This window comes from Lipotes vexillifer, unplaced genomic scaffold (assembly GCF_000442215.2).
Source record: "Lipotes vexillifer unplaced genomic scaffold, Lipotes_vexillifer_v1.1 scaffold297, whole genome shotgun sequence".
Lineage (NCBI taxonomy): Eukaryota > Metazoa > Chordata > Mammalia > Artiodactyla > Lipotidae > Lipotes > Lipotes vexillifer.
This window is the reverse complement of record NW_006772098.1, coordinates 861273-886727: the sequence shown is the minus strand read 5'-3', so window position 1 is coordinate 886727 and position 25455 is coordinate 861273. Positions and strand designations below refer to the sequence as shown.

Below are 25455 nucleotides of genomic sequence, written 5' to 3'. Positions count from 1 at the left end.
AGGAAAGAATATATCTTTTGTATCTTTCAAGATAGAAGAATGTTATAAGTGACAAAAGCATGATAATTCAAATAAAATCATAGTGCAGAAAATATCTTTTTTTTATGCTACTAAAAATGAGTACTTGTGCAGCACTGAATTTTATGAGTACAAAGGGAAATCAAGAAGTGCACAAATCTGATTCCATAAAATACGTGAAGATGAATGCTCTTTGGCCTTACTTCTCTACTATGCATGCTTATACATCAGATTAGATACCCGAAAGGAAATTCTGTTACTCTCTTCAGAGAGTAAGAAAGATATTAATGAGATAATTCCATTCTTTGAAACTATTAAGACACAGCACTTATGTCCAGTACCCAAACGTATTTACATAAAAATGAGATTTTCTTCTGGATAGACCTATATGAGAACAAATATATTGTAACATGTTACAGTTCATTGTCTGCTTTGACATGTTCTATATTTTCAAATACGAAGAAACAGAAAACAGAAGACCTGTCATTCATCCTGCATGATAGGCAATAATCTATAGGTAATAATATAGAAGACATTTTTGTTGTCCATCATTTCTGTCACTCACCAATTCATTTAGTTCATTTACAAAGTATAGGTCATATTGCCACAGCTATTGGGTTAAAATGAAATAAAGAACTAATGAAACAGTCCTCAGAAATAAGATCCGTATTACATTATGCATTCTCTTATTTATATTTTCTATGCTTTTTAGTTTGTCAATTAAATATGATAAAGTCACTGTTTTTAAGAAAGCCTTTAAGTCTCATCCATGCTGTGCCCATGCACATTCCACCTTCCTCTCTCTTTTCAAGCATCATATTCTTTTAAGGTCGGCATTTCATAGACATTTATGAGGCCAGTCCTTACAGCATCCAGTAGTTCTCCCAGTGGTCACACAACAGATGGTGAGCATCTGGTCTCCCCTCACCTCAAGGTTTAAGTCATTAACAAAAACATCAAGCTCAGGCATTGCATGAGTGTTGCAGGTTAAGTATATTTCAATGAGTCCTATCTATTCCCAAATTACATTAAAAAGGCACATTATTTGCAACTTTTGGTTGCTTAGGCAACAGCAAATTATTGAACAGGATACATCTGAGGTAATGTAAATTGAAAGTCTTTTTCCAGTCATTTGCAGTAGTAGAGGTTAATAAAGGTTATGTTAAGGTGATACTGTAATTATGATAATCACCCTGTTTGAAGGAGAATTAGGGAAAGGCACTAAAAATATACAATTATAGGATGAGATATTATTAACTTAATATATGAATAATAACAATATAGCTTAACAAAGTTTCAGAAGTTTTTGAAAACCAAACCAAAACATAACACAAAACTTCTCATACAAGTACTGTGAAGCTACTTCAAGTTTCTGAAATATGGTTAATCCCTCCTGCAGTTCTTGTGCTGGGATTTCAAGATAAAGAAACAGTCCGTGCCCACTAGGAACTTGGTTTGCTGCACAAGCTTCTGGTGAACTCTTATAATCCATAGAGCTCCTGAAACTACATGTAGTTTATTGTGTATATATATATATATTTAATCCATGACAACGCATAAATACCATACAATTCAAAAGGGTTCTTGACCCCATGATATCAAGGAACACAAGGGGTGATAGAAATTCTGAACTGAATAATTATTTGACATTTTTATACTAACAGGCTTTAGAATTAGAGGACCAGAATTTAGTTGAATATCTGGTGCTCCCTTGCTATTAACTTGAGCAAATTATATTATTGACAAGTTTCTTCCTCTGTAAAAAAAAAAAAAAAAAAAAAAAAAAAGGGTAAGTATGGGATATACCACATAATGTTGTGAGGAATAAATGAAGTAACACCAGTAAAACTCTTGGGACAGTCTCTGACATAGAGCAAGTCTTCAGTAAACAATTGTGGTGATGGTGATCATGATGATAGAAGAGGGAAAATAAGAGAAAGAGAAGAATTTGGAGAGAGAGCAGTGGTAATAGAAATTAGGTTTCACGGCAAACTCAAAGAACCTCCAAATATAGAGAGATGGATGAGAACGATCATTTAATACTTTATGCATATCATTCACTAGTGTAAAATTGTTATAAATAAATTTAATTTTATCCTCCCAACAGTCCTATGAAAAAGGTCATCCTCACTTTAAACATGATGAAACTTATACCTAAAATACCTAGCCCAATGACAACACATAACTCATTAACTAAACCGAGTATCACAAAGGGAAAAACCAGGACTCACATGATTATCAGTCTTCCCAACAGTCCCTCATGGAATAGCCATCACTTCCCTAGTCTCCATGCAATTTAGAAGGAAAAAAAAAATTAAAAAAAAAAAAAAAATATATATATATATATATGTTTGTGCGTGTGCCTAACTGCAAATTATTTAGATTTAAGCTCAAAAGTTACTTTTGTTTTTATACTGATCATTTGTCCAGCTTATATGTGTTTTTCTGCTCGTCCAAAATAACACACCAGAGTGGGATTGAATGTGAATCCTTTACAGAATGATATTTCCACGTAGTTAACTGTGAGTCCTATTGGCTTCCAGACACATGGTCATAATAACCAATTCAAGAGGGTACAAGGCAGTGAGACAATAGTGCTAATTCTAATATGACACTTATGGATTTCTAGGTCCCAACTATTATCTACTAAAAATATTTAGTCTCTTCATTACTACCTAGTGTACCCATGTCTTTCCCCATTTCATCTGCTCTCTGCTGTAAATTGTTTTGAGTAGATTAAAGATGAAAATACTTGTACTGTGTCTTTCCATCTTCTGGATAAAGAACCTGGGTCTAAGGCAGAAACTTAGAAAAACTTCTCGCAGAGATAATCTACAAATCTTCTGTCCACCCAAACACCAGGATTCACTCTTTATTGCAGCCAATGCCTGTGTTCTTTCCACTGTGCTCCACTATCTCGTGCAAGAAAATGCATATTTAGATTCCCACAGAATCCTTCTGATGTAAAGCAAGCATCAAGGCAAATTTTAATGACCCCAGAAAAAAATGTGCAGCTGTGTATATTTTGATGTTGTGCGGTATCAGACACTCCACTGATTTTTTGCTGAAACACACCTCTTATTTGAGGAAGATTAAAATTGTACCTAAGACCCAAAATAACCATAAAATGGTTTCTCTAACAAGGTATGTATCTATTTATGCTTTATCATATCGATGGGCTATTTTTAGTCAGGCCAGCTAATTTCTTGTTTATGAAGGAAGTTTCACATTTGCTCTGTTCAGTTCAGTACGGGGTGTAGCTCTTTACACTCATCTCCAGCACTGCACTTTCCTCTTACAGTTAAATGGGAAGATTTGAGGAAAGCAAGATGGGAAGTATACCCCTGGGAAAGCAAAACACTGAAAACTTTTGAAGCAAACAAGATAACCAAATACATGGTATATTTCAAGTTTTTTCCCAAAATGCACCCTCCCTCCTTCCCTATTTTCCTCTTTCCTAATGCCTCTTGTATCCCCTTCTGAACATTCAGAGACTGGCATGACAATCTGACTCTCTGGAGATGCCCTATCCTCCCACGTTTTCCTTCAATGAATATTGCCTACATAATGTTTCTATTTCTCCTCTTTACTTTCCTACTGTGCCTCACGATCATCATTCTTCCCCTACCCAAGTAAATGGCTTCTCTCTGTGTGTTAATATTTCATCTTGGCTTCAGACCTGCAAATCCTGCCCACTGAATACTTCCACTTGGATGTCCCTTAGGCACCTACAACACGGCATCTTTCCCTTTAAAATCTTCCTTTCCCATAAATCCCCCAACTCAAGGAATCAAGCCATCGATTAACCAGTAGCCCAGTCAGAAATCTGAACATCATCCTTGACTTTCCCAAATAATCACCACGATGTTTCAATCCCAACATTTAAATATCTTATAAATTCCCACAACTGTGAATGCTCCCACCCCATCCCTTGCATTCAGGCGTTCCTGAATTTTGCTACAAAAGACTTAACTGTGTTCTCAGATTTTACTCTTGGCCCTCTGTTGACTGTAAACTCTGTAGCCAGAATTATCTTTCTAAAGCACAAAGCATCTACTTCCCTTCTTAAAATCCTGGTCTCCTAGGATAAACTTTAAACTCTTCACTGAACCCAGATGATCTGGCCCCTGTGTGTCTCTGACCTTCTCTCATACTTACTATTCTTCATACTGCCAACAATCCAACCAGGCTGAACTTCCCTCAGTTTGTCAAGTACCCCACACTCTCTTCTCATGCCTCTGTGTCCCTATGCTTACCTTTACACACAGGTACGCACACACACATACACACACCTGCCCAAATAAAAGTTTTTCTGGAAAGCTTTTCCTTATTCCCCAAATTTGACTTATGTGCTCTCCTTGGTGTTCCCGTTACCCTTGTTACATTCATCTCAAATTAGACTACTTTTAATACTGTATTTTAATCCCCTCGTCACTTTTTTGCATCCTCCATGGAGGTGGAAGGTCAGTGAGAGCAGAGACTGTGCCTATATCATTTTTAGATCAACATTTCTTAAACACATACTATGAGCCTAGTGTTCTAACAATCTCAACAACCCTGTGAGATAGGAACTGTTTTTAACCCTGTTTAACAGAGAAAACCTGAGGCACAGAGAGATTAGTTACCTTACTCGGTATTACACAGCTAATAAATTGAGCTGAAATTTCAACTCAGGTGGTCTGGCTCCAGTGCCCGCAGCCTTAACAGCTGTGTAAGCTTCCTATATTATTTATCATTCCATATCCAGTGCCTAGCCGAGTGCCAGACATCGAACAGGGACTCAGAATAGATGTGTTGAATTACAAATTAAAGGCAGTGTAGTTTTCCATCAAGTATTAGAGTTATGGTAGCCCAACCGGAGAAGAATGGTCTCCTACAAGAGAGGAGGTGTTAAAAGAGCCAAGAAGAGTAACTAGGGGATTAAGTAAGGAAATTGACAGGTCTTAATGGATCGGGATTTTGTAGTGACAGTACAAGGAGACGGTGTAAAGGAAGGAGTTGAAATCACTAATCGCTTCTACAACCGTGACTACGTGAAACTATTTAGCTTCTTTTTAACCTATAAAAAACTACCTTTGAAAATAAATGTTCATGCTAACCTAGAACTCAGGAATGATACGAGCAGCAAAATAAGCAGGCCCAGGGCATGGAGGATCCATTTGAGCTGTGCTGACATCTGTCACAGACGTGGGGCTAGGACAAGAGCGTGCACACAAGTGACATCTTATCAAAATGACAGTCACCCATGCAAAGCATTTATCTGCCGTGGTACAGCGACAGCAGTGTGGAGCTGAAGAAATGTTTCAGTAAAGAAAACATTTCAGTGTAATCGCAAATATGTCATGCAGACATTCTAAATAAGTAGATCGTACCTAATCCACGGGAGAAAAAAAGTCTCTTGTGGTCAAGCACTGCGCATATAAAGAGAATGAACACGTCCAGGACAGCAGGCGGCATCGAACAAATTTGGGGGGTACAGGGAAGTAACCTAAAAGAATTCTGTGCTTTCAGCAACTAGAAGCAATTTACTCTCCATGATTAGATTTAATGCAACGACTAACAGTAATACATTCTCCTTCTTCCTAGTAATATTTATAATTAACTGTGGGTTTTCGGATGCTTCGTTTTAGAGTGTCCAAGAGGTTACTGCAGAAATGGTGGGACTTGTGTAGTGGAGAAAAACGGTCCTATGTGTCGGTAAGAACCATTGCCTTTTTTTTTTTAACATGTATTGTTGTCGTCTTATTTTTCTTGAGGCTGATCTAATGAATGAACATGTGGTTATTAAGGTAAAAATAGTGGATAATGACACCATTTACACTTATCTGTCTGAATAAGAGAAAGGAAGATGTGAGTGTATTTTAGAAAAATATCAATTATTTCACATGATTTTATGTCTCTCAACGTTTTATATTGTATGGGACATATGGCTTTAATAATACTTATTATTCCTTTTTTTAATATTTACATAAGGTTATAAAAATGTTTTATATGGGTATCATCCTATTTCAGATGAACTTAGTGTCTGTATTTCCTATATCCCTTTTTATTTCAAATTCCATATTTTTCTTTTCTAACAAGACAAGGATAAAATTAATTCATAAATAGAAGCTTTCTCCGGTTTTTTCAGTGGATGCTTATGAGTAGCTAAAGTTAAAGTACAGATAAGGAATATACTTGCATACTTAAAGCAAAAATAAACAAAAACAGTCCTTGTGATTTCTTCTGGGAATTATTTATACTGCATATCAAAGACGGCTTGATTTTTTTTTCTCTCACCCTTTAGGAAATTGTGCAAACTGTTTCATAAATTCTAAAGGAAATGATGCATATTCCATTATATTTGTGTTTATGACTTGTTAGTCTAACAGACCGATGGATATATTACCTTGCTTATTAGAGAAATGGTTTCAGGTTGATACTCAAGTCATAACAAAGCACGCAGAAGTATCTGGAAAACAACTGATTAATAGTTGTTTACATTCTTATATCCTTCTGAGTCAACACTCATATTTTAGGAAAAGTTGTTTATCCCTAAAAAAAGCAAAAACCTCTACCAAGTAAAACAACAACAAAAAATTTTATGATGAAATATAACACTGTTTTAACATTGTTGAAATGGAAATATTAATGGGTTTCTCAAAGTATTTGGCTCTCAAATGCACTACATAATTTATCTCACAACATCTTAGCAAAATTATACTTTTCCCTGTATCGGTTTCCATGGAAATTAACTTACCACAAACTATAACTTGATGGAAATACAGAATAAGTAATATTAATTTCTAAAAATCTCCTGGAAGAAATTGAGAATGATGGCGTAAATGTTTATTAAGCATCAACTGAGTGGGTCATGTTATTTGGTGTCAGCTGTTTACAGTAAGGACATTTGAATTTTTGTCTTCTCTAACCCTGATGGTTAGACTGGAAAGCTCCCCACTGTAGTTAGTCTCAGCTGAGCAAGCAAAGAGTTTTGCGTTCTTGGCAACATCCTCATGTACTTGAATAAACTTTAAAAATTGAAATCCAGATGGTGATGTTCGAAACTTCTTTCTCTCAAGTGAGAAAACTCTAATGTGGGGAGGAGATGTGACAGGAGGATGGACAGAGAGATGGACCAAAGAAAGGAAATGAATGCAGCAAAATGTATAAAGGAATTCACTAACCAGAAAGCTAATGAACTATTTTAATATGTTACTTTTGATAGTAAATAATACTTTGCAAATAGCTAAATAACTGTAATTACCATCAAAATAACTGTCTGGACTGAGGGCTATCTCCTATGTAGGGGTGAAAAAAAAAGACATTTGAATATTTTTTTCATAGTATAATATGGTAGTCTCTTCACTCAAATTTTTATTTCTTTAAATTGTGAACTGCAAAAGTGATACATGTGTATTGCAGTAAAATTTTTTAAAAGCATAAAATAGTGTATGAGGCAAAAAGTAGAAATCCCAACACCTAAATCCTACTCTTGAGTAGTATGGCTTATATCCATGTGGCTTTCCTTTCACAAACATGCACACACAAGCACACATTTATTTCTTACTGGAATGTGAATTACAGTATACTTTGCAGTATACTTTGTGCTGTGTTTTTTTTTAATCTCTTCATGAAATATCATGCTGTTCTTCCACGTCAGTAAACATGACTCTAGATCCACTACTTACCAGCTGTCTGATATTGGGTAAATCCCTCAGTCTGACTGTGTTTCTGCTTCTTCTTTGGTAAGATGGAGAAAATAACAGCACTTACCTCATAGAGCAGTTATGAGATTTAAAGGGGTTAATATGTGTAAGACATTCTGCACAGAGCCTGACACATAAAAGACATTACAGGAATGCTAGCCATCAGTATTACTGTGCCACTGTTTTATGCTGTGTAGTATACAGTATTTAATATATGGGCTTGTCATCATTTAATTAACCCCATTAATCCTACTACAGATTATTTGGTTCTTTTTTTTTTTAAATAAATTTATTTTATTTATTTATTTTTTGGCTGCGTTGTGTCCTCGTTGCTGTGTGCGGGCTTTCTCTAGTTGTGGCGAGCAGGGGCTACTCTTCGTTGTAGTGCGCGGGCTTCTCACTGTGGTGGCTTCTCTTGTTGTGGAGCACAGGCTGTAGGCTCGTGGGCTTCGTACTTGCAGCACGCAGGCTCCGTAGTTTTGGCTCGCGGGCTCTAGAGCGCAGGCTCGGTAGTCATGGCTCACGGGCTTAGTCGCTCTGCGGCATGTGGGATCTTCATAGACCAGGGATGGAACCCATGTCCCCTGCGTTGGCAGGCAGATTCTTAACCACTGTGCCACCAGGGAAGTCCTGGTCATTTGGTTCTTGAATATTTTGTTTCACAGTATCTTGCAATACCCATCCTTTGACTTATCCTTGCACAATTCCTTACTTTAAGCATAATGTGTCTTAATGAAATTCCAAATAATGATTAAATTATTTCTAATTGCACTTAGTGTCAGATTCATTTCCAGTTAAATTTAGTGTCCAGTTCACTTGTCACATACAGGTACTCATTTTTGGATTTAAGGCTAAGTGAAGACAGCTTTAGAATATAGTTTTAGAGTAACTATAGGGCACTGTGGAAAGGTTTTGGCTTTATGTCAAGCCCTGTTCTCTTATTCCCAAGAATGGGAATTCATTGTCTTTGTCACCCAAAGAAGTAAGGACAGAAGGCCAAAGGCCACCTCTCATCCAGGCCATTGTGAATACAAGAATTTCATGGTTTCCTGAGGAAGCCTCTCACAAAAACCTTTGGATTTCCTCTTGGAATCTAAGGTTTTATCTATAATCCAGAGGAGAGAGAATTTATAAGGTCATTTGTGTTGCTGGGAGCTTGTAATTATCCACAAGAGTAGAAACTACTAGGCAAACCATGGTTTTCCATTACTTGGGAAACATTAACAACTTGGCATGTTTGAGGGCTGAAGACGCAAACTGTGAGCCGAAAGAAGTAAATTATTCCTCACTTAAGGAGCCTCGATCATTATTTCAATTATACCAATATGTTTATTAGAAAAATAGAGTGAGCTATGTAATATAAATTCCAAATTAATATGGAGGGCAGGAAAGAGGTTACAAGAAAGAAAAGAAAAGAAGTTAGCCAGGCTAAAAGAGAGACATAGGAAGCAACATCACATTTAAAATACATACATAATTACATACATATATAGAATTTTACTATATATATTTATTTCATATATATTCTTATTACATAAACATTTTATATTATATTTCATGCATAATTTCATTTTAAACAAGAAATATATCTAGAAGAAGGACTGAAACAAAAGGTAAGAAAAAATGATTTGGCTAATAAAAATAAAAATACACAGTAATGACCTTATTAATATCAAAAACCCCACAGAATTATAGTATAAGCACATTTTTAAAAGGCTATATCATGAAAATAAAATGATACACTCTAAAAAGTTACAACAGGCAAAAATCTCTATGTATCAAATGGCATAGTAACAAAATACAGAAAGCAAAAATTCCTAGATATCCAAAAGAAATAAAAAATAGACGGGTGACAAAAAAAAAACCTACCTTTTGGAAATTTTAAATACCATTTCTAGGAAACCTTTATATTAGAAAGGCACTTTAACCTGGAATTTAAAAGGCAATAAAAATGGTAATTTCTCATTTCTTACCTTCTCTACATGGGAGTATTTGAGAGTGAATTACCCTTTTTCTTTACCCGATTTTTGGGATATCACTGGCCATCACTCTCACTTTTCTTTATTTGTTCCTTCCCTTTCCTGCAATATTGTAGTACTCCAATCCTCAGTGCTTGAAATTCTTCTCTTTTCTTCCTACTCTCACTTACTATATGATCTCATCTAAGCTTGGGTTAATTTATTGGCTTTGAATACAATTTATCAGGAGCCCAAACCTATTCCACTAAATTCCACATTCTTAAGTTCAGTCCCCAAAAAGACACCAGATCGCATCTGGATATCTAATAGGCATCACAAATTTAACATGTCCCAAAAGATCTTTTGCCTTGACAGGCCGTCTCCTCCTCTTTCTCCAAGCTTTGCACACACTGTTCCCTTTGCCTAGAGTTTTCTTTTTCTACCTTATTTTCCCAAAGGATGCCTTTTAAGGCTTAAGATCCAATATAAATGGCATTTTCTCTGGGAATCCTTTCCCATACCAGCCAGGAAGAATGGCTTATTGCTTTTTCTGGGCTCCGCTATTGCTTCCCTCATTATGTTTTTTTACAAGTGTTTTGTTTTACAAAATTACCTATTTAAAACATGCCCTACCTATCCTATTAAGAAATATATTTCCAATGCAATTTTATTTTTTATGACTATCAAAATTTGTTTTTCCCAGTTTTTACTAGTTCTATATGTAAGGATAAACTCTTAGACAGTTATGATCACTGAAAATTTTAAAAAATAATCTATAATATGAAGGATAAAAATAAGTTGGAAAGGGAAATCAAAATACTAGTTTAAGGAGGAAAAGGAACTATTAAAAATTCTAAATATTAAAGGCAAATGTCTTCATGTAATTTTTGTTGGAAGATGATGTGTATCCAATCACTATGGTATTTACATTTCAGTGTCTACGTTTGAGTGGTCTAAGAGTTTATTTATAGTACCCTGGAGAGTGAATCCTTTGCAATTTCTTAAAGTTAAGATGAAAAAAATTTAACTTAGACTTAAAATTAAAGGGACTACAAAGTTTTCTCAAAAACTCTTTTGGGGTGTGCGGGCAAACATTTTGAAGACCATTGTCTTCAAAAGGTATGTTTTCCATACCTTTTCATGACTAGTACCAAATCCATACCTGACATTGTAAGAACCATTTGAATGATATATTGAATGAAGGATGAACAAATGAATACAAATAGAAAGTTCTGAAGTTTCAAGGAAAAAATATCAATACTTTTAAATATGTTCTTAAATTATTGATATGAGCATATGGCCTCACCATAACCCAAACTGTCAACCACAGAGGAACTATTGGGTACTTTCTATGTGTGCTACAAGAAGTATTGGGTTGGCCAAAAAGTTCGTTTGGGTTTTTCCATAACATCTTATGGAGAAACCCAAACTGATCTTTTGGCCAACCCAATATATTGAGTGAGCCTATGATGTGCTCATTATACTAAAAAGAAATTACTCTCCAGTTTGTAGGACAGCAGGGATACCAAAAAAGAAAAGTGTCACCCATTAAAGAAACTCTGGGAATTCTACAATGACAGAAGAGGGTGCTCTTAAACTAGAAATCTTGTAAACTACCTCACTACAGCCCTAGGCTTGAAATGAAGAATAAATGCAATTTCCATCTCTACAAAACCACTGTTTAAAATAAAATTTAGCTTATGAACACTCTCCTTCCCCCACCAAAAAAAGAAAGAAAGAAAGAAAGAGAAAAAGGAAGAAAGAAGGAAGTAAATAAAGAAAGAAAGATGAAGCAAAAAAGAAAATACTCTAAGATCCCAACTCCAAAGTGAATTAAATATTGTCGGAAAAAACATTTAGGGATATTGGAAAAAAATTCTTAATTGAGAAATTCAAAGTCTAAGTACAAATGGACAACAAAACAGTAAGAATCGAATAAGAATCAATGGAAATCAGGAAAGAAATTAAATTAAAAAGAAGGAAAGACTAAATTACAGTTCTCCCAAGGGAGGACATATTCAAATTAAATTTATTAAGGAATTGTGAACAAAGGTGGGGAAATAACCAAGGGAATGAAAATGAGATAAAGTAAAAAGAATCAAAGAGAAAGTATTTGAAGTGGAAGACAAAGAATATGGATGTACAGTTGACCCTTGTACAACATGGATTTGAACTGCACACAACTTATATGCAGATTATAAGTCCACTTATATGCAGATTTTTTCCAAAAAATATGCACTACAGTACAACACGTTTCGTGAATGCTTGGACCTGAGGATGTGGAACTTCAAATACAGAGGGCTGACTGTAAAGTTATGCATGGATTTTCAACTGTGCAGGAGTTGGAGTTCTTAAGCCCCAAGTTGTTCAAAGATCAACTGCAGTTTGAGTCCCTAAAAAGGAAAAACAAAACAATGGAACAGAATTAATATTTAAAACTATAATCCAAGAAAAATTTCAGCAATGAAAAAAAACCTGAATTTACATAATGAAAGGGCCAACAGTTACCTGGGAAATTTGACACAAACCTAGCAACTCCAAGATATATCCTAGTAAAAATATTAAGCTCTAAACCAAAGAAAAATATCCTCATGACCTCTAGGGAAAAAGACCAAATAATAAGGAAAAGGGATTAGTCAAGCATTAGACTTCTGAAAGCAGAGAGCCAAAGAAACCTATTATGATTTTCTCCAGGGTTTTTAAAAAAAGTCTTAAGTCTTTTCAAAAAAAGCATTAAGGAAAATATGAATTGATATCAAATTGATGCTTCTTTGATATTATAAAATATAAACTCTTTATTCCTAAATTCAGCATCTTAATAGAGAATCACAAAAGGCATTTCCATGAAGATGTTAGGAACAAGGCACATATGACCACTATCTTCACTGATATTTAACATTTTTATGAGAGATAGTAGTCAATAAAATTTGACCAAAAACAAAACAAGGCAAAAAAGGAAGCATAAAAATTAGGAAAGAAGTTTAATTATCATGATAGTATACCTGGAAAACCTTAGAAAATAATCATAAATATTAATTCAAAAGTTAAAATCAATTCAATAAGTTTGGAGGATATAAAATTAGCATTCAGAAATCAATAGTCTGTATACACAAAACTAGAGGAAAAAGTGGAAAAGGAAACCCTACTCACAACAAAAATAAAAAGATAAAATATTTAGGAATAAATTTAAAAAATAAAAGCAAACCTGTATGATTAAAAACAATCCCAAAACTCTTAAACAAATAGAAAGACATTTTCCTTTTCTGGGTAGTTGACGCAACATCTTAAGGACCTTGGTTCTCCCTAGGTTAATATATAAATTTAACACAATCCCTACAAAAATACCCACAAATTGGGGTAAACAGTTTGGTACTAAAGTTCCCATGGAAAAATACACATGGAATTAACTGGTTAAACACTGAAAAAGACAAGCTACTAGAGGCTGAGTAGCCCAACTAGAATAAACAGAATTAAGTCCTTATTATTAAAGCAGTGTGGTACAGGAACTTGAATAGGCATTATAGACATTTCAGACTAACAGAATAGAGTAAAAATTCTAGAAATATATCCAATTGCACATGAAAATTTAGTAAATGGTAAAGATGGCATCTTAAGTCACTGAACAGGATCAACTTTCAAGCAGTGTTGGGGCAACTAGTTAGCTATTTGGAAAAAGATAAAACTTAGAACCATACCTCACACCATACACACATAAACATAAACTTCAGGTAGATCAGAATTCAAAATGAAACTATACATACTAGGGTGGATTTAAAGCCATTTACATACATGGTGAATTCCTCTATAATCTGGATGTAAGAATAAAGCTTTTTTCAATGACTCAAGTCCAAATGCAATCAAATATAATACTGATAAATTTGACTACATAAAAGTTTGGTTAGAAAGAATCTTTTGCATGGCACAAAATATACAATATGCAACATCAAAAGACAGCTGGCAATCTGAGAGAAAATACTTGTATTATATATCTCAGAAAAATGAAAATATCCCTAATACTTAAAGAGCTGTTTTAAAGTATGGGGAAGTCCAAACATCACATTAAGAAAATGGACAATGATTAGTTTAAAAATATGTAAAATTATGCTTAAACATATGAAAATAATTCAACTTCATTTATGAGATAAAGACAAATTAAAACCATACTAAGATGCTATTCCCCACCTCTCTGATGAGCAACGTATTCTGTTGGTAAGGATATAAAGAAACAATCACTTGGCTAGTAGAAATGCAAATTGGTATAATTTTTATGGTATAAAAATTGGTATATATTTTTATGGTAAATTGGCATAATTTTGTTTTCAGCAACATCTATAAAAACTACATATTAATTTACTTTTTGAACCGAACGATTCTACTTCTAGAATTTATACTGTTGGTACAATTCCAGCACTATGAGAATAAATGTCCACAAGGTTACTTGCTGTAAGCATTTTTATAATTTCAAAATATTGGAAACAACCTAAATGCCCACGTATAGGAGAGTGGCTGAATAACCTATGGTACATCCACACAACAGAGTACAATTGGAATGTGGAACAGTTAAGGAGTGTCCCTTCTACCAGGTGTGGGGCAGGTGTTGCCTGGGGCAGGCTAAAGGAAAATGAAAATATGTAGTCATAGTTGCTAGAACCATCCTATGGCTTTTCTTTCATTTGACGCAAATGTTAAAAATCTGAGGTGTGCTACTGGCTTACATCAGGCACCTCTTAAGTGGTTGACATGCCTTTGGCCTTCACATAAACCTACAGAGCAGATGATACGGTGTCTAATTTGGCAGGTAAGGAGACGAGACAGTGAAATTAAGTAATTTTACCAAAGACAAAGAGCAAGAAAGGTGGTGGAGTTCAGGTTTAAACCTCAGTCTTCTGGCCAGCGTCTGTACTCCTAAGTTATGAACCATCGTGGTATTTTGCCTGTTTGGGGATTTGACTAGGTGGCTTGTGATTCTATGACTGCAAGATTCAGTGAGTATAGATTTGAATCAAATGCCTGAAGAAATTCTAGAACTAAGCTTTATTTGCATTTGGCTGTTTTCTGTTCTTTAACATACTGTGCACTTCTAGTATTCTTAGGAGTGTTCATGTTTTTCCTTTTTGCCCATATTACTCTTTCTCACCTTGACTACCTGAAAAACTCCAGATTTATCTTTTATGTCCCAACTTATGTAGAACCTCCTCTCTCTTTTCCTGAACCAACATGCATATGAGTCGTATCCTGTATGCAGTATACAAAAGAGGACAGGGATATGACCCTAAAACCAAGTAAACCTGGGTTTGGGTATGAACTCCATCCACCATTTACTAACTCCATAACTTTGAATAAATTACCTAACCTTTTTATAAGGAGGAGGGGAAAATGAACATTTGCTAAGAAACCAACATTCTCTGCCATGATGGAGCTGTGAATTGAAAAGAGCTTTTGTACTGCTGAAATGTATAATTCACGATCATTTTATTTACCTAAGAACACTTTTTAAAATGTATCTAAGTGGGAAGCACTAGTAATCCATTTGCCAGTTTCTTATTTAACATTGTTGAAATCATCTCCATAGCAACCAACAATAGTTCTTTACTGGTGGAATACAGAACAAATGATCAAAATTTAACGTCATGGCCTCTGTTGTTATTTTTTTCAAACATAGCACTCAAGTGCTAAGGACTAACAGATATATTTATAATAACACTTGAATGTTCTGTAAATGAAAATTATTTCAAAGTTTCAAGAAGTCAATTTAAAGAGGAGGGCATTTAGATATCTTCTGTGTAGTAAGCTTAAGAGGTCATGTGGTTGTAGTTTTTTCATATCCAACACATGGAAGAAACAATTTTATGGGAAAATATAAATTACCAAAATTGGCCCAAGCAGAGTTATTAAAGTTGAGTAGCTTAAGTGACACAGTAGAAATTTTACAAGGCAAAGATGTAGTCCCTCTCTTCCAATTGTGTATCTATTTTAAAAAACTGAAAGTGTTTTCCCTTAAATCCAGGAATAAGATAAAAAGGATCTGCTGCCACTGAGATTATTCTATTTGCTCAAGAGGTTTTAACCAAAGGAATAAGGAAAAAGAAGTAAGAGTGAGACATATTGAAAAAGAAGAAAGACAAATATTATTGCAGATATTCACAGACTAGGAAATTCAAGCAAATTAACTGTGACACTATTAGAATGATAAAAAGGGTTCAGCAAGGTAGATGGATACAAGGTAAATATGCAAGACTAAGTAAATTTCCTTTTCATCAGTAGGAAAAATAATTGAGAAAGATAATTAGAAAAGAGCTCCATTCTGAACTAGCTGTGTTATTATAATATATACAGGCCTACACGTAACTGTAAATGTTTAAGACCCACATAAAGAAAACTGAAGGTACAAATGAAGGACACTCAAAGACCTGATCAAATGGATAAGAAAGAAGCAAACGAACTTACTTTCTGGAATTAACCATGTTCAGTACTGTACAACTGACAGTTAACAGAGGACATTTTTAGTGTTTTAGATTTTTATTTATTTTTGAAATAGACCAGTGGGTCTTGATGTTCACCAGAAAAATAAATATAATGTTTAAAGACAAAATTAAGGATTGGTATTTGCTGTACTTCATAGTAAAGCTTGTCATAAAGTCATGGTAATAAATATTGTGGAGCTGGGACAGAAAGAGACAAATAGACTATTGGAACAGGTAAAGAGTCTACTAATAGGTTGATGTAGCTATGTGACATTCATGTAAAATAGGTGGCATTTCAAGTTGATGAGAGTGGATGGGTTGAACTATGTAAGAATTGGTGTTAGGACAGTTGGTTAGCCATTTATTTAAAATATAAATTGTTATTGACATTATACCCAAGGAATTAATCCCAGATTTATTAAAGGTATAAATAGGGAAAACTTACAAAAATTCTTAGAGAAAATATACAATAAGGGAATAGCTTAAAATCTTGACGAATAGAAGTCATTTATAAGCTTACTAGCAGCCATAAAAGAAAAGATGAACAGCTTTGGAAATTTGACCACATGGATGGTTCCTAAACAAAAATAAAACTGCAGTAATGGTGAAAGACACCATAAACAAAATTTTTTAAAAACACAGTTACAGGCCACAAGAAAGATATACCGTATATACTATAAATGGGGATTAGTTATAATATGTAGTGTTCCCTCAAAGCAATAAAAATTATACAATAAATGATAGACAAAGATTAGTCACAGAAGAAGGAATAAAGTGGTCAACACATATCTAAAAATATTCAACCCTCTTTATGGGGCTTCCCTGGTGGCTCAGTGGTTGAGAGTCTGCCTGCCGATGCAGGGGACACGGGTTCGTGCCCCGGTCCGGGAGGATCCCACATGCCACGGAGCGGCTGGGCCCGTGAGACGTAGCCGCTGAGCCTGCTCGTCCAGAGCCTGTACTCCGCAACGGGAGAGGCCACAACAGTGAGAGGCCCACGTACCGCAAAAAAAAAAAAAAAATTCAACCCTGTTTAATAAATAAGTGCAAAGTTAAACCTTTGAAACCTTGGTTTAACCCATCAAAGTGACAAAAAAAGAAGTTTAGTAATATCTACTATTTGTGAGAATGTAGAAACACTGATCCTCTTTTACACAGATTATGGGAATATAACCCGTATATTTAGGAAACTAAACATACAACATTTAGGAAAAGAAACTTGTAGGAAAGACAAAGTGGCAATATCCATTCAAGATTTTAATATTCATACTCAAACTCAGCCAACCTCAATCCTAGGAATCTAGCCTACTGTCATATTAACAAGAAATATGCAGATAAATGTGTTGATTTTGATATTGTGCAGTACTATTTTGAAAACCAATTTAAATGTAGGATACTATGTAACAATTTTTTTAATGGAAATATAAATCCTGACATAGGAATGTGTGTTGTTAGGTGAAATGTGCAAATTCCAAAATAATATGCGTATTAAAATACTATTCAGGGGACAGAAAGTATGTGAAATGCAAAACAAGTGTGACAGCATACACATCAAAGTATTCAGAGTTGTCAGTGACCTGTCTAGAAGGAGGCTGGCTCTGGAGGAAAGGGCAGTTTCGTATTTTAGTTTCTGCATTTGTATTTTAACAAGAACTGTTTTAGTAGCTTAGAAATGCATTTTTCCAAAAAGATCTTAAAAACGGTTACAATATTTAAAAAATAACAACACCTCTTACAGTAAAAGGCAGGGCCAGCTGGCTGCTTTCAGCAGCGGCTCTGAGATGAAATGTGCCCGTCCCTCGGTTTTCCTCCCCTGTTGTCAGAAAGCATTACACACTTTATGCCTCGTGCAGAGTCAGACAAGCCAGGCAGGCCAGGAATGCGATTGAAGATGAAGCAAATAACCTCTCTCCCCAAGCCTCCCTCCCTGCCTCACTCCCAGAGCTGGATTCTTTTCCGCTCACATATGTCCAGGGAGTCATGAAAATCAAAAGCACAGTAATACCTAATTTTCCTTTTCTGACCCTTTTCCAGAAAGGAAGCCTCGTGATGTGTTGGTACACTTAATTGTCCAATTGTTTTTAGACTTTCCATGCCAGCCGTAAGCTTTCACAGCCGAAAACGGCATTGCTTTGACAATCTGATGCAAGTGCCTCTTGAATGACCTGTGGACTCATCCAGGGAGGACATCCTCCAAGGAAGGACATGGCCCAGATTTCGTACACTGGTTGCTGCTGACAGGGATTTGTGATCCAGATATTTTCCAAAGTCTCTGGTATGACCTGACTGTTAAGTAGATATTTCTCTTCTCCTGGAATAAAAGTGGTGGGTTATTTCTGGGGCAGGATCTAATGCCAACGGACTGGCTTTAAAAGGGAGAACAAGAGATAGCTGTCTATATTGTGAAGATCAGGAACTTGGAAAAGCTCAATACTTCAGCAATCCTAAAATAGCTGCATAGGAAAATGTTTCCTCTTAATCGACACAGTTTTTACTTTATCACTTTTCCTAGCGTATGCACAATTGAACTTTAATGGGGTAGTCATTGATTGGAAATGACATCTTTTCTTTCTTGACCGTGCGTGATGAGTGTGTGTGTGTTTCCAATGCCGTCTATTGAATGGGAGATAAAGAGCCCAGCAGAGGTGCTCAGAGACCTGAGCTTCGAAGAATACTGACAAAAAGTCATTCCTCAGACTGAATTTCACAATTTCCCAAACCAGACTCCCTAGTGGCACTGGAACTACAGGCCATCCAGTTCTGCCCTGATCCTACATAGCTTTTCTTCCTGCTCAGCCAGCATGAGTTAAACTGTCAGAGTAGAATCTTTTGTGGTGTTGCTAGGTGGCTGATCTCCGCCTTACAGAAGCAAAATCTAGCAAATGAGGTAGAACTTTTTGAACTTCTCCTTTTCTAGTGAAATGTTGACACATCTAAGTAGTTCAATGCATTTTAATTTTGAAACTCCCGCGGGACTTTTCTCATCCTCTGAAAGTCCTCGTTTATGTTTGCCATTGCCTTAATCTGCTGTCCATCTGTAACTCTGAGATGTACGGCATCCCTTTGTATTCTTCAGAGAAAGACTTTGTTTATTTTCCTTATTTTCACCAGGAGGAAGAAGGAGGTAACGGAACTTGTTTATGTCTCTAAGTTTAGGATTAAATTATCACTACTCATTTATCAGTGGCTAGATTTTATATAAGCTGTAAGTCTATAGGTCCATATTATCCTTCTGTTTACTATGTATTGATACGTAAAAACCTGTGAGAGTCAGATATATGAAAACTAGAAAAAGTAATACACAATACGGAACAAATAATTTTACGGAAAGTATGATAGTGTTGGTAGATGTTTTTGCCTTTTCATTCTCTGTGGGCAATGACTGACCACACAAATACACTGGAGTAAATACCACAGGAGTAGCAAGAAAAAAAGACAAAAGAGAGAACAGGCATTTTGGTGTTAAAGAGAAATGTATCCCTTTTGAATTTACTGCTCGGGGATCCAGAATGAAAACACAGAAGATCCCTTCACAGCAAAACTTGGTTTTAGTGTCACCACTATCTGACAATGTTAGACGACTAAAGTGGCATGCTTTCTGAATATACATGGGGAATTCTAATTTTGGAATAAGAATATTTTCTAATAATTGCTTTCTTCATTTTGTAGATAAAACTGAAAAACACTATTCTCTTGTTAGAGTGTCAGAATGAGAAAGTCTTTAGTTTGAATTAAGACTACAGTAAAGGAAACAAGGCTTTACATATATTATTCGTTTCCATTTTGTTGGAATTTAAAATATTACAAGAATTTTCTCTGTAGCAATGTAAGTTATAATGCATTGTCTTTTCCTGTTGGTTACGGAGGGACACAAGCTCTATACAAAAAAAGGTATATGTTGATAGATGATATATAATATATTCTTTTTATGGTATATTTTTCACTAGGATAAATCACCCTAGGGAACAAATATATATCCATATGGACAAGTATTTTGCTATTTTTTAAATTTATTTTTATGGTAAAACATCACAATACATAACTTAGTCATTTATTCAATGTCAAGTATATGAAATATTGTGAGGTGTAAGAGAAGAAAGAGTGGACTTATAATTAGAAGATCTGCCTTGACTACATTTAATAATTATATAGCAGTATTAGTCAGGAGTCTATCAGAAAAGACAATTCACTCCAGACGGCTAAAATAACAAAACTTGGGCTTCCCTGGTGGCGCAGTGGTTGAGAGTCCGCCTGCCGATGCAGGGGACGCGGGTTCGTGCCCCGGTCCGGGAAGATCCCGCGTGTCGCGGAGCGGCTGGGCCCGTGAGCCATGGCCAATGAGCCTGTGCGTCCGGAGCCAGTGCTCCGCAACGGGAGAGGCCACAGCAGTGAGAGGCCCACGTACCGCAAAAATAAATAAATAAATAAATATTAATTAAAATAACAAAACTTTCAAGAATATTTACTTTAATGAAGGTATAGGCAAGGATTAAGAAATGACAAGTGATGTTGAGACATTGAGGGAACAAGGAGTAGGTCCTAGATACCCAGTTCCTGGTGAGAGTTGGAACTGTGGGGGAGGGGCCTTGTGGCAGAAGTGGGAGTTGGAGAAGCAACTGCCTTGGCAGAGAAGCTGGAGGAAACAGATAAAACATATGCAAATTCTCTCTTCTCCCGCCCTTCAAACTCCAACTTCTGTCTCCCCTTGGCTAAACCCAACAGAAAGCTAACCAGGGGCCATAGATAAGGAAGTAACCCATAGTGGTTCTTATCCCAGGCCACAGATAAGGGCGTAGAAGGGAGTGACCTGTAGAATGACCTCGGTAAATCTTTTAACCTCTCTCTATCATAGTGTAATAGGGGAGAAACTTTTGTAGTATTCTATTACAAGCTAATTACTAAAGGAATGTTGCCTATAAGCTTAAATTATACATAATGGCCCATCTCTGGGAACCCTGACTCCCAGGTAATGAGCATTAAGCTAAAATACCTTTGTTTAGCTCACAAGAAACATCCTGACCAGGCCCACCTGTGAATGACTGCAGGGAGAAAGAAATGAACACATCCCCTCTGGAGGCTGATGGGAAGCAGGAAGTGTTTGATTTACTCCCCTTTTACCATAAAAGGAGGCTGAATTCTAATTCAGGCAAGATGGTCCTTTTGGGCATGAGCCCACTGTTTTTTCGGTTTGCTGGCTTTCCAAATAAAGTCATTATTCCTTGCCCCGACAACTCATATCTCAATTATTGGCCTGTCATGCAGCAAGCAGTACAAGCTTAGACTCAGTAACAGTAGTATATGTATCAATTAGAAAGCCCATCCAGTTTCTACTGATACACATCTGACTACAGTGACTTAAAAATCTAAGGAAAAAAAATATTTTTTAATAATAAAACTTCTGGAGATAAATAACTACGGGCATTTTTTCACTTCTTCAAAGATGCCAAAAGCAAATCTACAATTCTTCTGACCTTACATTCTGGGCCTGGTCCTACATCATGACCCCTTTCCAGACAACTCAAAAAAAGATAGGACAGATGGGGAAAAGAGGCTTAACCAGAAGCCCCACCTAACAATTTCCACATCTGTCTCATTTTCCAAAGAAATGACCTGATATTCAGTGGCAGTTTAGATTAAGGGGTAAAGGTCAGTAAGATTATCAAGTTGTTAAGATACTGTGATTCTTTTAGACCCCTTATGCAACACTGAGGCTATTAAAATTGTTGAGAGGGGAATTTTGAAGGAGTGGATTTATGAAGATTTCTTGGCTATGCTGAGTCCCACTTCATCCCTCAAGGCAAAGCACTGTGAAATTGGCTTCAAAGAGACCTCTTGGAGAGCACTGATATGTTTCCTATCATTTAAGAGCTCATAGACTGGAGTTTGTCATGCACATGAGATACCTACAGGTGATTGGTAGTGGCTGTTGTCCTACAGTGTCAGGGCAGAGTGAAGCAGTAGGGGGGACATTGGAAAACAGCTGCATTCCTCCTCTGACAAGTAAGTCAAAAGTATACAAATCCTGGAGACAGAATGTTCTACTCATGTTAGTAATGTCAGCCTAGTGGTTCTAAAAATGGTTTCCTCAAGGTGGTTTTGCCAGAAGGTGAGGGAACCCCAAAGAGAAAGGACTCCAAAACAGCCTTCTGAAAAATCCAGATTCTTTCAACACTTGCCAGGCCCAGAGAACTGGAAGAACAACTCAAGTAAGAATATACTTTATCTGTTTTCCCCTGGCCTTCCCCAGACTCCCATGCCAGGTGGACCAGAAGCAGCTGGGAGAGGAGGAGCTGAGGGAGAAAGAAAATGCCAGCTCACCTTTTCTCCAATGGGGCAGCCCTCTTAAAGCTGGCCCCTGCTAAGGGAGGGGAAGAAACACAAGTTTAAGTTTGGGGTTTTGATTATTACATAAGATTAAGCATTCAAATCACCAAAACAAGGTACTGAAAGTGACCATCACATTATTGATTTACCTAAAGTGAGCAGGAAAGTCATGGGGGCTACTGGAATTTTTATTCATCTGTACTAGATTTAAAGACCATGGAAGACAAAATGGATTTTATTTTTATTATATTCCAAAAGCCATGCTTGTGCAGTACACAGGTTTACTAGTTTTCAGTTGGGCATTTTTCAGGGTTTTGTTTGTTTATTTGTTTGCTTTAGAACAAGGAGAGAACAGATATGGTGCCCAGAAGTTTCTTCCATAGAACTCATATGCAGATTGAACAGGATGAACTAGACTCAGGGTCCTCAAATATGACTGCACAGCTATGAGAAATAATATGCTATTAAAAGGCAAGTAAACTGTAAAAATTTTAGTTAGAAGAGTTTCAGAGACTTATTTGGTGAGAGCCAAATAAAAAGTACCATAAAATGGGCAAAATTGACTGGACATTTAACTCCTGAAGAAGAATCAGTACCAGAAATACTTCCAGTTTGGTGGTAGAAATACTTCCATTTCAATACATGAAATGAGATATGAAAGCAAGATTCTGCATTCATGAAATTAGGATAAAAGAAAATTGCAATTGTGGCTTTGATCTGCACCTTTTTTAAAGCTTAATGCCTATCACAGCAAAGAGCACAGATTGCCTTGCACCTAGTACTTGGGCCAAGCCACCTATGGGAGCAAGAGCTACAAATTTGAGAGCTCTGGTATCATGACAGCACAGGAGCCTTGAAACAATAAGACTTGATAGGCGAATGAAAGGCAACCTAAGAAAGGTAACCTAAAACCACTACACAGGGGAGAATCATGAGAGAGAATTCCAATTCATGATGAGCTCACCAAATAACACTCTAAGGCAATAAGAAAACCTAATGATAAGAGAGAGAGTAAGGAAAATCAACAATTTGGAAATAAACTCCTGGTGAAATAAAAAGAAAAAAGCAATTTAAAATAAATTTTAAATAGGTATGTTAAAGAGCCTCAAAAACCTAAAGGAAGAAGTATGACCTGCAAAAAAGCAAAATAATATTTTTCAAGTAAAAAGGCAGCTATGATTCAACAAAAAATGAACTGAAAACTAGTCATGGAAATTTAAAATAAAATCCAATTCTAAGTTGAACACAGTTGAAGAGAGAATAAGTAAATTGGAAGATATTATTAACAAATTAACTCAATACAACACAGAAAAACAAAAAATTAAAGATATAAAAGGATAGTTGTGATATATGAAGGATAGATTGATGAGCTTCAATATATACCACTATGATTTCTAGAAACATAGAAAAATAGAATATTAGAAAAGCAATATTGAAATAATGAAAATGCTAAGAATATTTTTGATTTGAGTAAAATTATGACTTCAAATTTAGCACATGAAGTGCTACACAATATGAAAAACAAAACAATAAAACAAAATCCACTCCTTAATGAGTCATAGAAAACTTGCAGGATATCAGGGGAAAGAGAATAGTTTATTGATAAAAGCATTTGGAAGAAAAGATACAAAGTACTTATAAATCTTTAGCAATTAAATTGACCATGGATTTCTCTCAAGACTAAGGATGCCAAATGACAACAGAGGGAAAATGCCGAGGGAACATAACTGTCAAACTAGAATTTCATGCCCTAGTAAACTCTTTAAAATAAGGCATGAGTGAAAAAAATGACATTGTCAGTCATATGAAGATCAGGAATATTTATTACCCATAGACTTTCCAATAAAAGAAACAATTCCTTGGTAAGTACTTAAACAAAGAGAAAACTTTATCCCAAAGGGAAAGTGTAGATGCACAAGACAATGATGATTAAAGAAGTTGGTAAACCCTTCTATAAATGTATTAACTATTAACTCTAAAAATAATACTGTTTTTAAAAGTCATAACTAAAATTTGGAAAGGAATAACATTAAAGAGGAAAGAGAGAGTTCAGAAGGTAGTCACATGGACTAAATTCTTTTTTCATTTCCGAAGAAGATAAACATTCCAAATTACTTTAGGATTTTCTTGAGAAATATTAGTTATGAATATATTTTTCATAGTTTTATTGTGGTAAATATACATAACATAAAATTTAACCAATTTTTAGGTGTAGAGTTAAGTAGTATTAAGTATGTTCACATTGTTGTGCAACCATCACTACCGTCCATCTGCAGAACGCTTTTCATCTTATAAAACTGAAATTCCATACCCGTTAAACAATAACTCCCATTCTAACCCCATCCCTTAGCAACCTCCATTCTACTTTCTGTCTCTTATATACTTGACTACTCTAGGTGCCTCATATAAGTGGAATCATATCGTGTTTGTCCACTGGCTTATTTCACTTAGCATAATGCCCTCAAAGTTCATCTATGTTGTAACATGTGTCTCAATTCCCTTCATTTTTAAAGCTGAATAATATCCCATTATATGGATATACCTACCACATTTTGTTTATCCATTCATCCATCAATGGACCCTTGGGTTGCTTATACATTTTGGCTGTTGTGAATAACGCTGCTCTTAACATGGGTATACAAATATCTGTTAAGAGTTCCTGCTTTCAAACTATGAATATATTTTAAAATATAAAGATAACCAGCAAAGAATAAAAATAAAATGTGTACTTCCAAGGAAAAGAGAGAAGAAAATAAATGGCAGTCTATGAACCAACAAAACCCAACAGAAACCATAAGAAAATAAAAGCAATACTAAACAGGAAGCACAGAATAAAATAATAAAAATATTGAAGCAACAGTAATCACAGTACATTTAAACAGGTGAAAATTGACTATTTAATGGTATCAATTATATTATTGGTTTAAAAAATATCCAATTACATGCTACTTAAGGGGATATATACAAAAAGTTTGAAGAGAAAAAGGGGGGATGTAAAACATA

The 25455-nt window shown here is 35.5% G+C and overlaps 1 protein-coding gene across 1 annotated transcript in view; it reads left to right on the top strand.

The window, feature by feature from the left end:
* Nucleotides 1–25455, top strand: part of MALRD1 (MAM and LDL receptor class A domain containing 1) — a 608458-nt gene that overhangs the window by 507895 nt on the left and 75108 nt on the right. Inside the window, exon 36 of the mRNA XM_007447298.1 lies at nt 5649–5715. Within this exon, the coding sequence (XP_007447360.1) occupies nt 5649–5715 (67 nt within the window). The remainder of the gene's footprint in view (nt 1–5648; nt 5716–25455) is intronic.